Source organism: Hypanus sabinus, chromosome 14 (genome assembly GCF_030144855.1).
Source record: "Hypanus sabinus isolate sHypSab1 chromosome 14, sHypSab1.hap1, whole genome shotgun sequence".
Lineage (NCBI taxonomy): Eukaryota > Metazoa > Chordata > Chondrichthyes > Myliobatiformes > Dasyatidae > Hypanus > Hypanus sabinus.
Genome location: NC_082719.1, coordinates 33,892,350 through 33,908,607, shown reverse-complemented (window position 1 = coordinate 33,908,607; position 16,258 = coordinate 33,892,350). Strand labels below are relative to the sequence as shown.

At 40.3% G+C, this 16,258-nt stretch overlaps 1 protein-coding gene across 1 annotated transcript in view; it reads right to left on the bottom strand.

Annotated features, from left to right (window-relative positions):
• Nucleotides 1–2,524: 2,524 nt before the first annotated feature.
• LOC132404657 (phosphatidylinositol 4-kinase type 2-beta-like) overlaps nucleotides 2,525–16,258 on the bottom strand; it is a 55,594-nt gene continuing 41,860 nt past the window's right edge. Inside the window, exons 5-9 of the mRNA XM_059988977.1 lie at nucleotides 14,336–14,403; nucleotides 10,833–10,932; nucleotides 5,866–5,999; nucleotides 3,507–3,566; nucleotides 2,525–3,098 (exon numbers count right to left, since the gene is read on the bottom strand). Of these exons, the coding sequence (XP_059844960.1) occupies nucleotides 2,925–3,098; nucleotides 3,507–3,566; nucleotides 5,866–5,999; nucleotides 10,833–10,932; nucleotides 14,336–14,403 (536 nt within the window). The 3' untranslated portion in view covers nucleotides 2,525–2,924. The remainder of the gene's footprint in view (nucleotides 3,099–3,506; nucleotides 3,567–5,865; nucleotides 6,000–10,832; nucleotides 10,933–14,335; nucleotides 14,404–16,258) is intronic.

The following is a 16,258-nucleotide window of genomic DNA, read 5'->3' as shown; positions in this document are numbered from 1 at the left end:
CTCAGATGGTGATGAGAGGGCATACAGGAGTGAGATATACCAGTTAGCTGTGTGGTTTCGCAGCAACAACCTTGCACTCAATGTAAGTCCAAAGAGTTGATTGTGGTTATCAGAAAGGGTAAGATGAGGGAACACACACCAGTCCTCAAAAAGGGATCAGAAGTGGAGCAAAGGTGCGATTTCAAGTTTCTGGCTATTAACATCTCCGAGGACCTAACCTGCTCCCAACATATCAATGCAACTATAAAGGCAAGACTGTGGCTATATTTCATTAGGAGTTTGAGGAGATTTCGTATGTTGCCGAAAGCAATCACAAATTTCTGCAGATGTACTGTGGAGAGGATTCAAACTGGCTGGATCACTGTCTGGTGGTGGTGGTGGGGGGGTGGGGGAACACTACTGCACAGGATTGAAGTAAGTTGCAGAATTGTACAATTAATCAGCTCCATCACGGGCATTATACTTACTGTAATTCAGTTTTGTCCCTATATTATCACGTATAGCATTGAATTGTTGCTGGAAAGTTAACAAATTTCATGACATATGCCGGTGATATTAAACCTGATTCTGATTGTAGATCAAACAAGCGTAATTAAAACTACATCAGATAACTATTAGGTATGTTACTGTTAAATAAACAATGATGCAACAAAAATTTAAAATATACCTGTTAAACTAGCTATAAATACTGACAACTGATTCCACTGAAAATGAATCAAGAGTTTGGGTTGAACTTCTGGGCACTTACCTCAGTTTAGCAGAACTGGACCTTCCCTTCAATTCTCTTTCAGCTCCTCCTAATTTCTTCAAACTCAAGGTGTAGCCATGGAACGCACATGAGCCCCACCTATGCCTGCCTTTTCACTGGCTACATGGAACAGTCTATGTTCCAAGCCTTCTCTGGTTATGCTCCCCAACCACTTCTGCACAACATTGATGACTGCATTGATGCTGCATCATACACCCATGCTGAGCTCATTAATTTCATAAACTTTGCCTACAATTTCCACCCTGCCCTTAAATTCATTTGGTCCATTTCTGATACCTGTCTCTATCACTGGAGACATGCTGTTTACTGCTATCTTTTATGAACCCACCAATTCCCATGGCTTTCTTCACAATACCTCTTCCCACTCTGTCTCCTGTCCCCTTTGCCCTTTTCTCAGTTCCTTTGTCATTGCCACATCTATTTCCAGGATGAGGCTTTCCTTTACAATGTGCAGAGTTTCCCTTCCTCCACTGTTGATGCTGCTCTCACCCACATTTCCATTTGTCAGACATGCACTCATCTCCCTCCTGGTACTTATCCCTGCATATGGAAATGTTGCACCTGCCTATTCACCTCCTTCCTCACCTCCATTCAGGGTCCCAAACATTCCTTCCAGGTGAGGCAACATGCAAATCTGTTGTGGTCGACTACTCTATCCAGTGCTCCAGATGCAGCCTCCTCTACATTTCTGAGACCTGACGTAGACTGGGGGACTGCTTTGTCAAGAACCTTGGCTCCATCCACAAAAAAGTGGAATTTCCCTATGGCCAATCATTTCAGTTCTTATCTTGTTCCCGTTCTGACATGTCGGTCCATGGCCGCATCGGCCATGGTGCCACTTTCAGTTTGACCTGCTGAGTTCCTCCAGCATTTTGTATGTTGCTCTGGATTTCTCGCATCAGCAAGATCTTGTGTCTAATTCAAAAGCAAATTTAGGAAATGTAATTTATGCTGTTCAGGTTTCCAGTCACGTTATCTTTTGGATTAAATAGGTGACATGAGCATGGGCTTGAATACTGAAAATTTACATCACCATTATTTTTATGGGATTGAACTTAGCTCTTTCCAGAACATAGTAATAGTACAGAAGCTCTAGGAAATGACTAAGGCCCATATATAATGGTGCATGTCACTTGCACTTCAATTCTTGGCAATTTATTGTTGGAGCAACAGCATATACTGAATGATTCATCAAATGTAAGACCATATTGACAGTGGTTTTAAATCCCTCTACCTTTTTGTCTCTAAGTGACCAGATTAAAGCTCAAAGAGGAAACATAATGAAGCATTTGTTTATTTATTATTCTAAACCCATTTCAAAATGTCCTGACGAAGGATCTTGGCCCAAAACGTCGACAGTGCTTCTTCCTATAGATGCTGCCTGGCCTGCTGTGTTCTACCAGCATTTTGTGTGTGTTGTCAGAATGTAATCTGCTCATTTTCAACCTTCTACATGCAAAACTTCCATCCTTCATTGTGAATCAATACTGAAGGTCATAAATCTGTGTAAACTCAAAACAAATGATTTTCAGAAAAGGGCTTTAAAATGAACTCTATACTGGATAAGCTATAGTTTAACACTTCAGTCCTCTTCATAGAGAAAACATGGTTGACTCTAGTGAACTGTAATTAACCCCATTCAAATGTACAGTTGGTTTCACCATTGCTTTAATGCTTTTCAATGAAACAAATACAATGATCAGTGCCAATTACAAAAAAATTCTTATCCTCTGTATGAAATTAAAGCTTTTGGTCTAAACGTATAAACACAAACATCTTTATTCAAGAAGTTCCCTATAGAATACCCCTGCCCAGATATATAATACATTACCATTTGAAAATTTTGATGCAGTTCTTATAAAAATACAGTAAGACAGCAGTTCATGTTCCCTGACACTAAAGATTGCTCAAGTATTAACGCTGCAAAAATTGTAAACATTACTTTCAGTATCTAACATCTGATGAAGTACACCAAAGCAACTATTTTTGGCAATTACAGTAGATGTTTCACCTTTTTATATTTTAAAAGGTGACATATAGAGTTCAAGTTTTCTCCCTTTCAATGTCACCTATTTGCATATTTACAGTGACATGGTGGTATGAAACAGATAGCAAGAAATAATTTAAAAGGCCAATAAATGTATTTATACATTCATTACCAAGATGAGAAAAATGGTTTGCGGCAGTGAAATGTCTGGGTAAAGGCATTGCTCAGGTGGACTATCCTGCCTTGACTTCCAGAACTACTTCTTTCCACAACCACACGAGGCATCTGAACTAACTGAATAGGACTTCTTCCATCTTTAAGTGCCTGAGTAAGGTTCAAAATCTAAATAGAAAGAAAGAAGGTGCATCATTTCCAATTCCATCACAATTTATAAATTCTCATCAGTTTTACAAGCTACTCCAAAGCATTAATTGAACTGCAATCTTTCCAACAGATTACCACTATAAATAATGTATATTATAGGTTTTATTTATCCATGGTTCTGCATTAAAGATGATGAAATTCACTGTATATTAACAATTGCTTCAATGAATTTTGGAGAAAAATGTTAATTTCACAGCAATATTAGGTATAATATTAGGTATAGTATAAGGCAAATATTTCTATATCAAAGTAGCTAGATAAACAAAAAACATTTTAACAGAAAGCAGATAAAAGTATACAACTTCCAACTAAACCTCGAACTTCATTTCACAGCAAATTTGAAGTACAATCAGATGCAAATATTACCTGTCCTCTCATCACTGACATCTGTAGTTCAAAAGTAGCTTTGTCAAACCCTCTGTCGGTCTGAAAGGAAGTGTATTTAAATATTAAATTCTCATTCCTTTAGACATAACTTTTTCTTGGCTTATATCCTTTATACCATGAGCAGAAAACTTTAAATCATTATTTAAAACAAACTCTCACTCTTTGGATGTGCGAAGAAACAGATCCACAGTCGGTTGTTTTATCAAGTCTGTACTGGTGCATTCAATTAGCTTCTCTCCTTTAAAATGTAACATGCAAGTGCTATAAAAATGAAAAAAAAACAGGAAAAATATCTGACGCCTGAACAAAATGGGTGTCTGAAAAAAAAATGAAGCTACTGTTTATTTTAACCTGATGACAATACAAAACCTATTACTACTTCCTTTTCAAATCACATGAAACCTTGCTCTGGGATTACTTGCTCACAATGAGGGAGAAGATCAACCAATACAGAGTGGACTAAAAACAATTAAAAACTCCTGGTTGAAAAGACAACAATTTTCAAAGAACACAAGAATAATCACATCCTTGCAGCATAATGATTTATAGGAGGTACAAAGGAAAATTAAAATTACTATTTTGTTTCGGACCAATCTGATGATGCAAAAGTATTAATTATCTATATTTGATCATTCAACTTATATATACTTTAAAATATTTATAATTTTTTGTTTGATAAAACTAGCTAAAGACTCTAGTTTCTCCACAATTTCTGCCATCTTCAACGTGACGCCACCTCACCCCACTCTCCACTTTCCACAGGGAATGTTTCCTCTTCGTTTCCCTTGCCCATTCATCCTTTCCCACTAATGTACCTCTTGGCACTTATCCTTGCCAGCAACAGAAATGCTACACGTCTATTCACCTCCTCCCTCACCTCCATTCTGGGTCCAAACAGTCCTTCCAGGTGAAGCAACAATTCACCTGCGAATCTGTATCCGATGTTCCCAATGGCTTCCTCTACATTGGTGAGACCCAATGTAAATTGCGAGAGTGCTTTGTTGAGCAATTTCACTCTATCTGTAAAATGGCCGGATTTCCCCATCACCAATCATTTGGCTTCCTATCCCCTTTTCTGTTCTGACATGTTCTTGCAGCTATGCAGCAAGTTTTACTTAAAAAACATCTTCCCAAAATACTGAATACAGGTGCTCCCCCCCCCTTACAAAGGTAGAGTGTTCCTATGAAACCCTTCTTAAGCCAAAATGGTGTAAAGCGAAGAATCATTAATTCATATGGGAAAAATTTTCATAAAAGCGAAAATCCTCTGTAATGCGAAAACAGGTTAATAATGTAGGTCTTCTGTAAAAGCAAAGTGGTGTAAAGCAAACATTTGTAAAGCGGGGGACACCTGTATTCCTAAAATACCCAATACTTGGCTGCCTTAAAACAGCAAAAATTAGCACCCAAAGCAATTCTAAGAACTAAACATAAAAAATCTTAAGTGCTTACTAAGTATAACTCATAATATTGATAAACAATATATTACGTGGATCCTTAAGGTTGTCACAGCTGGGGAAGGGGTGGGGGTTGCAGTGGCAATAAGCTCTCTGTACCTATTAAAGGCTCCTGTTTGCATGCGTCTCAAATAGCCTCCGCTAACCAAGTCCCAACTCCTGACCTTCAAGTATGGCTTAGCCTGGCAGAACTGTTTCTACGAATAGGAGAAGGGCAAAGGTGGGTTACTCTGATGATGTCACTCTGGATAGATGGGACTCGTCAGACATGGTTGGGGCTCATCTAGAAGGAAAGTGATTTCAAACAATGTAGACAGCTAGTAAGCAACATTCATGGCTGACCCTGGCCAAAGGAGATCCTTAATTTTACAAAGTGTTTGCATAACTATGATGGCTTTTTCATCTGAACACAGATGAAGCAGCAATCATGGTTACTTGGATACAATAGATCATTTATAAAGATGAACTTTAACATCTTCAATTAACAAAATGGTAGAACATAATTATAACTGGATTGAATATTTTGATAGTAAATACTTTTAAAGCTTAAAAGAGAAAAGATAGGAGAGGTGCAGAATTCAATGATGTTTTAACTTGGATTGACTTACCTTTTATATCTGCCAGCTTTGATATTCATTAAAAATGGATAATTAGCTATTACTTTGGATGAATTGATCTATGAACAGCAGTAAATGTAAAGATATAAACCACAGAACAGTTCTACTTTCACAAGAAATAAACTTACTGAATATATATAAAATCATACAGCATAAACTTCAGCATTACATACAAACTTTTCAATAGAGTCTCCTCCTTCCACTGGACTTGAGTTTTTCTGAATAATGAGCTTCAAACAGAAGACAACTAGAAACATAACAAACCTTAAAGAGTTCATAAAGATCTTCACAGAGATCCTGAACAAAGTTCATGTCTGAAATTCGAGGAAGGATAGAATCTCTCGTCTCTTGTGAAAAAGGAATCTTAGCTTGATGAAGCCAGGCCCAGTGAAATGGATCTGTTGAAATAAATAGGTGGAGAACAAAAGTAAGAAAAACCAAATTCTGGAAATCCAAATGAAACACAGAAGAGGAGGATGGAACCACTCAACTGAGCAGTTAGATAGATATTTTATTGATCCCAAGGAAATTACAGTGTCACAGTAGCATTACAAGTGCACAGATATACAGATATTAGAAGTATGATAAAATAAGTTACCTTAAAAATCAGATGTACAAGATTTACAAGTCAAAGATTACAAGATTACTTCCCTGGCAATAGGTTGACTCATTATAGAGCCTAATGGCAGGGGATAATAATGACTTTATTTAGTGCTATTTGGAACACCGCAGTCCTCTTAGTCAATTACTAAAAGTGCTCCTCTGGTCAGCCAAGGTGGCATGCAGAGAGGTAAGAAACATTGTCTAAAATTGCCAGGATTTTCTGGAGGCTTCTTTATTCTACCACAGCCTCCAGTGTATCCAGTTTGACTCCTATAACAGAGCCAGCCTTTCTAATCAGTTTAATAAGCTTGTTGGCATCATCCATGTGATGCCATTGACTCAGCACACCACCATATAGAAAATTGTACTGGTGACAACAAACTGATAGAACATTTGAAAGGCGAGGCCTGCATACTCCAAAGGACCTCAGTCTCCTCAGGAAGTAGAGGTGACTCTGGCCTTTCTTGTACACAGCCTCTGTGTTGGTGCTCCACTCAAGTCTGTCATTCAGGTGCACCCCCAGGTACTTGAACATCCTCACCATCAATGGTAACAGGGAGCAGTGCGGGCTTAATCTTCCTAAAGTCCATCACCCTCTCCTTTGTCTTACTGATGTTGAGCTGCAGATGATTCAGCTTGCACCATTTGACAAAGTCCTCATCAGGGCCCTGTATTCAACTTCCTGCCCTCCCTTTATACACCCAACTATTGCTGAGTCATTAGAAATTTCCTGCAGATGACATGACTCAGTGTTGTATCTAAAGTCCAAGGTATACAGGGTAAACAGGAAAGGAGCCAATACAGTGCCTTGTGGAGCCCTGTGCTGCTGATCGTCATGCCTGACGCACAACTCTGAAGCTGCACAAACTGTGGTCTGCCGGTCAGGTAGTCCATTACTCAGGATACAATGGAAGTGCCAACTTGCACTGAACAGAGCTTTTCCCCAGCAATGAGGGCTGTATAGTATCAGTAATGAGAGTTTAAAAACACAACTCACTTTCTGTTACAGTTCTGACAAATTATTTTTTGTTCCAAAATGTGTTTCCCAGCATTTTGTTGTATTAATTAAATTCACCAAAGATTTAAAGCTCATTGTAATTGTTATCTTTCCTACCCCAACCTTCCAAGTCATCACATCTAGGAATTCAGTTATAACCAGTAGCTGTTCTGCCTTGAGCTGTCAATATTCAAGCATTAGTACTTGCTCTATACTGTAGATATCAAATTGTACAAAGTTGGCTAAAGTATACTACAAAACTATAACCTAGAATGCCTCAGTTTTATTAGCAAACCTGCTAGGACTTGGATGGGTAACATATGGAAAAAAGATAAATTTAAGGAAATAAAGTACATGAGCAAATGGTCAAGACAGAAAGCCATCTGGCCTATCAAGCAATTCAGCTAGACGCACTTTTGCTCTCCTCCTGCAAAATTATTTTAGACATTTATTCAGATCCCGCTACCACCAGCAGCAATATACCAGTTGATGTGTACAAAAAACCCTAGTCTTAATTACTTTACCAATCACCTTCACTCTATGTCCTTCATTCTTGACATTCAGCAGTAGAAACGGTTTCTATCTACACCCTATGTGATTTTAAATATTCCTGTTAAGATCTTCTTGCAACCTCTTTTGTACTAAGAACAGGTCTAGCTTCTCGAGCCTTGTTACCCAACTTAAGTTCTTTATTCCATGAATCATTTTAGCACATTTTTTCTTCACCCTTTCCAAAACCTTTTCCTTCATGTTTGACACCAAGAACAGGACAATACTCAAATCATTCAGAGGTGTTTAATTATTGAAAGCAAGCAAATAGAAAGTTCAACAATGTTTTGGACTTTATTGCAATATGACTTGAGGACAAGAATAGAAACAACATGCTCTAATTACATAGGGTGAGATCAATTTGGAATATTGAGGCTCAACAGTTGATGTCTGGGATGGTGGATTTGTAATTGGAGGAAAGTTTGCTTAAGTAGAGTGTGCTGAAAACTCATGAGCAAGGGTCCAGGGACCCCTGGTTGGGAATCCATGCTCCAGAGTTTACAAGGATCCGAGGTGAACGTATATACATTTACAACATTTTAAAGATTTGACACAGAGTTAAACTTACACTGGAGACCTAGAACAAAGATTATCTGAAAACAAGGGTTCACTAATCGAGATAGAGATTAAAACAACAGTCTTCATCCAGGATGGTGAATCTCTGAAATGTTCTACACAAGAGGACTATGGGGGTTCTGTCACTGAGCATGTATATGACAGATCCACGATTTTTAGATGAGGTGAATCAAAGAATATGGTTAGTGCAGGAAAGTAGCGCTGGGTTGAAAGATCAGATTAATTATGCTAAACAAAATAGGTTTTGGGGATCAAGGTCAAGCCAGTGTTCCTTAAAGATTCAATGCTTCTCCTCTGTTCCTGTATCCCAGGCTTCTATTTCTAAAACCCAGGATCCCATTTTTTTTTCAAATCGTTTTTCCAACCTGCCTAGTCACTTTCAATGAACTTTGCACATATAATTTAGGAATAGGAGTTGCCTATTCACCTCAGCTGTCATTCAAAAAGATCATGCCTGATAGCCCTTCTCCTCCAAGTAACATTTCTCCAAGATGTTTTCCAGAATAATTTCCTTCTACCTTAAAATAGTTGAAAATTCCATTTCCCTTGCCACTTGAGCAAGTTCCAAAAATTTGACCCTCAAAATGTTTCACTCCATCCTTTCAATCAATTAACTTCTTATTCCTCTTAATACTACTGAATAGAAACCAAGCCTGCTCAGATTTCACTAAAAGACATCCTGTTACAGGTATTTGTATTATTCTAGTAAACCATCTCAGAATTGGTTCAAACACAGTAACATCCTTCCTGAATAAGGACATCAACTAGCCCATCAATGCCCTCTGCTGAAGCAAACCTTCCTTGTTTTGTATTCAATTACCCTGACAATAAATAGCATTCTTAGCTTTAACTATTTACAGTACTGAGAAGTGCTGCAGATAAAGGGATCTGGAAATACAGGTGCATAATTCATTGAATAATATCATGGGTAGATATAGCTGTAAGGAACTTTTGGCACATTGGCCATAAATCAAAGTATGAGAACAGGAGATGGAATGTTATGTCAAAGTTATAAAAGATGCTGGTGAGGCCTAATTTGAAGTATTGTGTGCAGTTTTGGTTATCTACCTGCAGGAAAGACGTTAAAAAAAGGTTGAAAGAGTACAGAGGAAATTTACAAGTGTAACACCCTGGGAAAGGTTTCACTGCTAACGTAATGGCCTTTTGGTAGAAGCAGAAAGTGTTTGGGTTATGGTTAGAGATAATGGGTGCTTTGTAATGTGTGCCATCCAATGAAGGGAGCGTGCTTTCGTGTTACGTGCCTGACACCAGTGTGAGCTGGGTCTTTTGTTCAGTGGGAGATGATGGGAGAAGACACTGGAGAGAAGAGATCATAGGACTGGACTGGAGCAGGGCCATGATTCGACGAAGCCCGGGGAGATTGAAAGAGGGAAGGGGAAATCGTGAGCTCCAATGAATGCATGTTAGACTGTTTCATTAAAATTGCCCTTTTCTTTCTTATTCACTTTTTCTTTACTAACCCTTTAGTCGAATTAAGAATTCTAAAGCTAAATTGTTTAGTTGTATGCCGTGTACTGTCTGTTATTTCGTGTACTTATTTGTAAAAGGGTATCCACACAAACAGGGGTTTTCGGGGTGGGCTTGCAGCTCAATCTCACGCGTTTGGCAGGATCACAGATCATCTCCCCTAGACTTGCTCTGCCGATAGAACCAGAGCGTTTTCACAAGGATGTTGCTTGGGTTAAAAGACCCGAGTTAGAAGAAAAGATTGAAAAAGTTAGGACTTTATTCCTTGAAGCGCAGAAGATCAAGGAGAGATTTGATAGAGGTATACAAAATTATGAGGGTTATGGATAGGGTAAATGCAAGTGGGCTTTTTATCCTCCACTGAGGTTGGGTGGGACTACAACCAGAGGACATAGGTTAAGGGTGAAAAGTGAGAAGTTTAAGGAGAACATGAGGGGAAACTTCTTCACTGAGGGTCATGAGAGTGTGGAATGTGCTGCTAAAGGACCAGTTTCTGTACTGTACTTTTCTATTACTGACTGTACCTATTTTCGGGCATTTAACTATGCTTTGTACACTTACTTACTTGAATTGCACCCTTTTTCATATATTTTCTCCTCATTCTGCCAAACAAAATGCAGGACTATGCATTTCTCAATATTAAGTTTCATCTATCACTTACCTACCCAATACAATTGCCTACATAGCATCTTACTACACTTATTATTCACCACGCATCCATTATGTACGTATCAACTTTCCCTCCCCTGCTTCTTCAGTCTAGTTTGAACTGTTTTATACCAAGGGTGAACTAAAAAGGGTTGAAAATATAAACAAGGGGCATCATTTGAAAATGATTTACAAGAACAGGATTACATGTTAAAGTCACAACATTCTCAATGCTGATATCATTAAAATATTTCACAAGTGGAAAAATATGCTGGAAAAAGGTAAAATTAAGGATTTTATACAGATTACAATCTTTGAAAAGTACTTCGCTCTGAGAACTGTAAATACTATAGATTTTAACAGTACTTACAAGCTCTCCATTCATCAGGATGCTTAAAGGGAAATGCCAATCCATTATCAATGGCTGCAATTTTAATGATAGGCTCTTTGCAATGCGTCCATTCTGAATCCTACAAATATAAAAGAATAGTTTTAACTTTATAGCTACAAATACTAAAATGTATTAATAGAATGGGTTAAAAACCTATTGGCAATAACAATTCCACTTTAAATACCAAGTAAACAAAAAAATACCAAGTAATCCTATTAATTTCCATGTACCACAGTCAAGCATGAAACAGAACAAAGACTTTCAAAATCTTCCTTGAATGAGACATCATTTCCCATCTAAGATTTCCAACGCCAATGGCATAAATGAGCTTTGATGATGGCCTGTGCTATTTTGATCAGTATCTGTTTCAAGATTGCTATGTACAGTATTTGGTCTGTTCATATCAATAATTAGGTAAAAGAAAGCCTTCAACAGGATATCACACACGTACATGGCGGATGTACTCTCCAAAATGGGATTTGGGGAGGGAATCCAGAATTGGATCAAACTGCTCTACACAGACATCTGTAGCGCAGTCCAGGTCAACGGGTGGGAAACAGACAGCTTCCCCATCAGGTCTGGAGTCAGGCAGGGCAGCCCTCTCTCCCCGTCTTGTTCGTGTGCTGCATAGAACCCTTTGCCAAAGCCATCAGGAAGGATGAGGGCATAAGAGGGGTGACACTGCCAGGCAGTGGAGGGACCCAAGTCAAAACCTCCCTGTACATGGACGTTGTCACTGTCTTCTGCTCTGATCCGAGGTCAGTTCGCAGGCTGAACAGCATCTGCGAACAGTTCAAGCAGGCGTCAGGGGCCAGGGTCAACCGCACGAAGAGTGAAGCCATGCTCTTCGGCAACTGGCCTGACCGATCCAGCGTCCCCTTCACCATCAGGGCTGATCACGTGAAGGTGTTGGGGATCTGTGTCGGAGGGGCCGAGGCGTGCAACAAGAACTGGCAGGAGAGGACTGCCAAGGTCAAACAGAAACTGGGACTGTGGGGAGGGCGCTCCCTATCGACAGCGGGCAAGATACCTGGTCATCAGGTGTGAGGTGCTCACAGGGCTGCTGTACTTGGCGCAGGTGTGGCGAGTCCCCCGCTCCTTCAGCTCGGAAATCACCCGAGACGTCTTCAGATTCGTCTGGGGATCCAAGATGGAGTGGGTCAGACGGACCACCGTGCACAAGTCCCTGGACAACAGGGGCAAAAACGTCCCCAATGTCACCCTCACCCTGCATCAGGTTGTGTGTGAATTCCAGGTGCGTGGTCACCAAGTACCGCTATGTGCCCAGGTTCTACCTGTCGCCCTGGCTACGAATGATGGGTCTGGCCCCTTTCCCACGCAACACCCCTGTCAGCTGGTCGTTGCAGTCATACCTGTCCTTTGTAGAGAAGTTCCTTCAGGTCAACGCCTTTGACCACAGGGCCATCAGGCAGTGGTCAGCACGCAAGGTCCTGCAGGCACTGCAGGAGAAGGACATGATGGACACAGTGGGTTGGGTTCCCTGAGCAGACTGTCCAGTTCATCTGGCAAAATGCCTCATCGCCAGACCTCATCAACAGGCACCAAGACCTCGCCTGGCTGGCGGTGAGAGGTGCCCTCCCAGTCCGATCCCTCCTGTACACCCGGAACGTCGTCTCCACACCCCTCTGCCCACGGGAGGACTGCAGTGAGGAGTTGTCGGTGACCCACCTCTTTGCACACTGTGGGTTCGTGGAGAAGGTATGGAGAAGGATGGAAGGGACAGTGTCGAGGTTCATCCCCAGCAGCTGTGTAACAGAGGACTCTCTGATCTACGGGCTGTTCCCAGGGACGCACACCGAGACCAACACCCGGTGCAGCTGGCAGATTATCAACTCGGTCAAAGATGCTCTTTGGTCAGCCCGAAATTTGATGGTCTACCAGCACACGGAGATGTCCGTGGGGGAATGCTGCCGATTGGCACATTCTCAGCTGCAGGAGTACGTGCTGAGAGACGCACTCAAAGTCGGTGCAGCCACCGCAAGGGCCCGGTGGGGAAGGACCACAGTCTAGGGTTCTTCTCCTGCGGGAGTTGAGGGGTGGGGGGGGGGCAGAGTGTATACCCCTCAACAAGTGTATGTAAATATGGAATAACAGTGTCACGTGGGTGGTGAAAAGTGTGAAGATGTAAAGACAGCAATGGAAACAGTTGTAAAGGATTGAAAGTCATTGAATGGTTTATTGTATATAATTTTATTTTTGAATAAAGTATATTTTGTTTAATAAAAAAAAACTGGGTGAAAGGGAGGGGGTGGAGGCATGGGACAGGAGGAAGTCTCCATTTTCTCTCACTTCCCCTTTCAGACCAACTCCCCACAACTCTCCCCTCCCCACAACCCAGGTTTCTCTTCCAACTTCCCCTTCTGTTCCTTTAACTCCCTTTCTATGCCCTCATCTCCCAGATCAGACTTTCGCTTTACTCTCTTCTTCAGCTCGCTCCCCGCAGACAGTTTCTCTCTCTTTCTTCTTCTCCCTCTGCCACTACCCCGAGGACAGCTAGTTGCTCTTTCCCTCTACCATGCTGCCCACTTTTCAACTCCTTGTAATCAGCAGCTTGGGCTTTTTGCAGTCTAATAGCAAAACAACTGCTGATCCAAGTCTTTTTAAATGCACATATGAAAACCCTAGCAAGATGTAACCCCTACCAAACTCTGAATGGAAACACTCAGACTCCATCAGATCCTACATATTACCTTGAAATTTCTGCTCCTTTGTTATTGATCTAACACCTCAAGGAAATAGTTGCTTATTTCACAATTATTCTGCAACTAATATTCTAGTTACTACTATTCAATTATCCCTCAGACTTCTCATCCTAAAGAAGGCAACCCTAGTCCTGGTTAACCTCCATCATTAAATTTTTTCCCATCCAACCAACTCCCTCGTAATTAAATAAGCAATGTAAACTCTCCCTGGTTTGGAATAGGATGATAGCATCGAGGAGAAGTTCATGCAAATGAGTACAAAATAAAACAGGATGAATGTAACTGTGTGTTTGATGGCAAATGCAGAATTATTGGACTTAAGGGTCTACTTCTACATAACATTTACATCCAAAGGCATTACCATCAGAGAGACTCCAAAATCAAAATCCTGAAATTCAAATGGGACTAGCCACAAAAATACAATGGTTACAAGAACATGACAGACACTATATATTTAGCTCTTTCCCTGACCCCAAATCCTTACTACTGTCAACACGATAGAAGTAGGAATGCAATGGAATACGCTCCACTAGCCTGAATATGAGCAGCTCCAATTGTCAATGAGATGACACAGGACAATACAAGATGGACATGAAAGATGTATAAAATATTCTATAACTTAACAACTTATACCTATATTTAATAAGAATATTTTGCTTAAAAGCAAACTGTATTTTCCCTTGAAGCAACAAAAAAAATCAAACTTGCAGGAGACCAAAGATAAAAATATTCCACATCATGAAAATTTCCACCACTCACTTTATCACAAAACTCTGTTGTATTTTCTGGTTTTTCATATTTCATTAACCAGTTATCATTTCCTCTATCTGTGGAGAATGGAGAGAAGAGAAACTAGTCAATTGATCTCGTACCCAGTTATTTTGTCTTATGTACAAATCACTAAAAAAAACACAAAACAACTTTTCCAGTTTTCATTTTTACATTTCCTTCAGAATTTAAGTGTTGTCATTTGAGGTTCACATTGTATCTACAGCTGTGACTGACACAGATTTGTTTTTCATATATAAAAAAGTTTTATAGATGTACAGTGGAGTGGTTGCATCACAGCTTGGTATGGAGGCTCCAATGCACAAGAATGCAAGAGGCTGCAGACTCAGCTAGATCCATCACAGGCACAACCCACTCCACCATCAAGGATATCTTTAAATGCCAACACCTGGATGTACGTGTGCCCTCTAGTTTTGGACTCCCCAGTCCTTGGGAAATGACTGAACACCCACCTTACCTGTTGATTTTATAGACATCTTTCTATGAGATCACTCCTCGTTCCAGGGAATCTAATATGGCTAACCTTTCCCTATTAACTCAGGAGTTTTGTGTAGTCCAGACAACATCCTCCTAAACCCTCCTCCTTTACCCCCTCCAGTCTTTCCTACAACAGGGTGACCAAAACTATGCAAAACTCCAAGTACAGCCTTACCAGTAACTTAAACAACTGCAACGTAATGTCCCTCCTCCTAAATTCAATGCATGGACTGTCATAATTTTTTTTTTCCAATCACACTATTTATTTGGTCACCTTCAGCAAACTGCAAACTTGCACTCCCCAGTCCACTATTCAACAACATTCAGTGCCCACTTAGACAAACACCCCCCTCCCACAAACACTGTAGTCAGATGAAATTTGAGGAGCAGATGATCCAGGAAATTGCATATAGTAATGAGAATAATAGGGTAGTGCTAGTGGGACACTTCAAATTTCTCAGAATTGACTGAACTATCCAGAGTGCTGAGGGCCTGGGTGGGGAAGATTTTAGTGTGACGACATATAAAAGAACTTATGGGGAAGGAGAAATACTGGACCACCTCTTAAGGGACGAGGCTGGTCAAGTAATTGAAGTGGCAGTTGTGGAGCACATCGAGTTCAATGATCACAATTCTTAGTTTTAAAATGGTTATGGGAAAAGATAGGACATTAATCCCTGAACCTGTTCTGAACTGGAGCAGGGCCAACTTTGAAAGCATTAAGCAGGATTTACTTAGGATCAATTTGGTGACTATTTAAAATCAAAGGGCAGACATACCATGTTCAGGAAACCCACACTGATGAGAAATATCGATGCTCTGGTAAGGAAAGAGAAGAAAGTGTTCATCTTGTTTAGGCATCCGGGTGTGCATGAATTCCTCGATAAGTAAAAAGTTTAAGAATAGGCTGAAGAGGGAAATGAAGAGGGCAGAGTGGTAGTCCATGAGCCAGGACCCCAAATTTGGGCCACAGGTACCATCTGGGGAGAATAATTCTTATAGAAATTTTTGGCAATGTATACACCCCAGAAAGTTTGAAGTTAATAACTCATCAGGGGTGATTGCTAAGTTCATGGCCTAAGGTAGAAGAAGAGTTATTAACTTCAAACTTTCTGCATTATCACTCAAAGGGTTGACCTGCATGGGCATGTAACAAGAGCTGTATAACTCACCTCGTTTTTAACCTTAGGCCACAAACTTATCAATCACCCCAGCTGTGAACACTTTCTGGAGATCCAAGATCCTTATGCTCCACGACTTCTGAACTAAATGTATAAATGTAGGAGGGGACTATGTTGAAAAACAAATGTGCTAGGTTTTCTAAAATTGACTCCTTCTATTTCAGGCCACGAACTTATCAATCACCCCTCATATTTGTGTTTTCATGTTCTGTTTCACATTTATATCTTGTATATC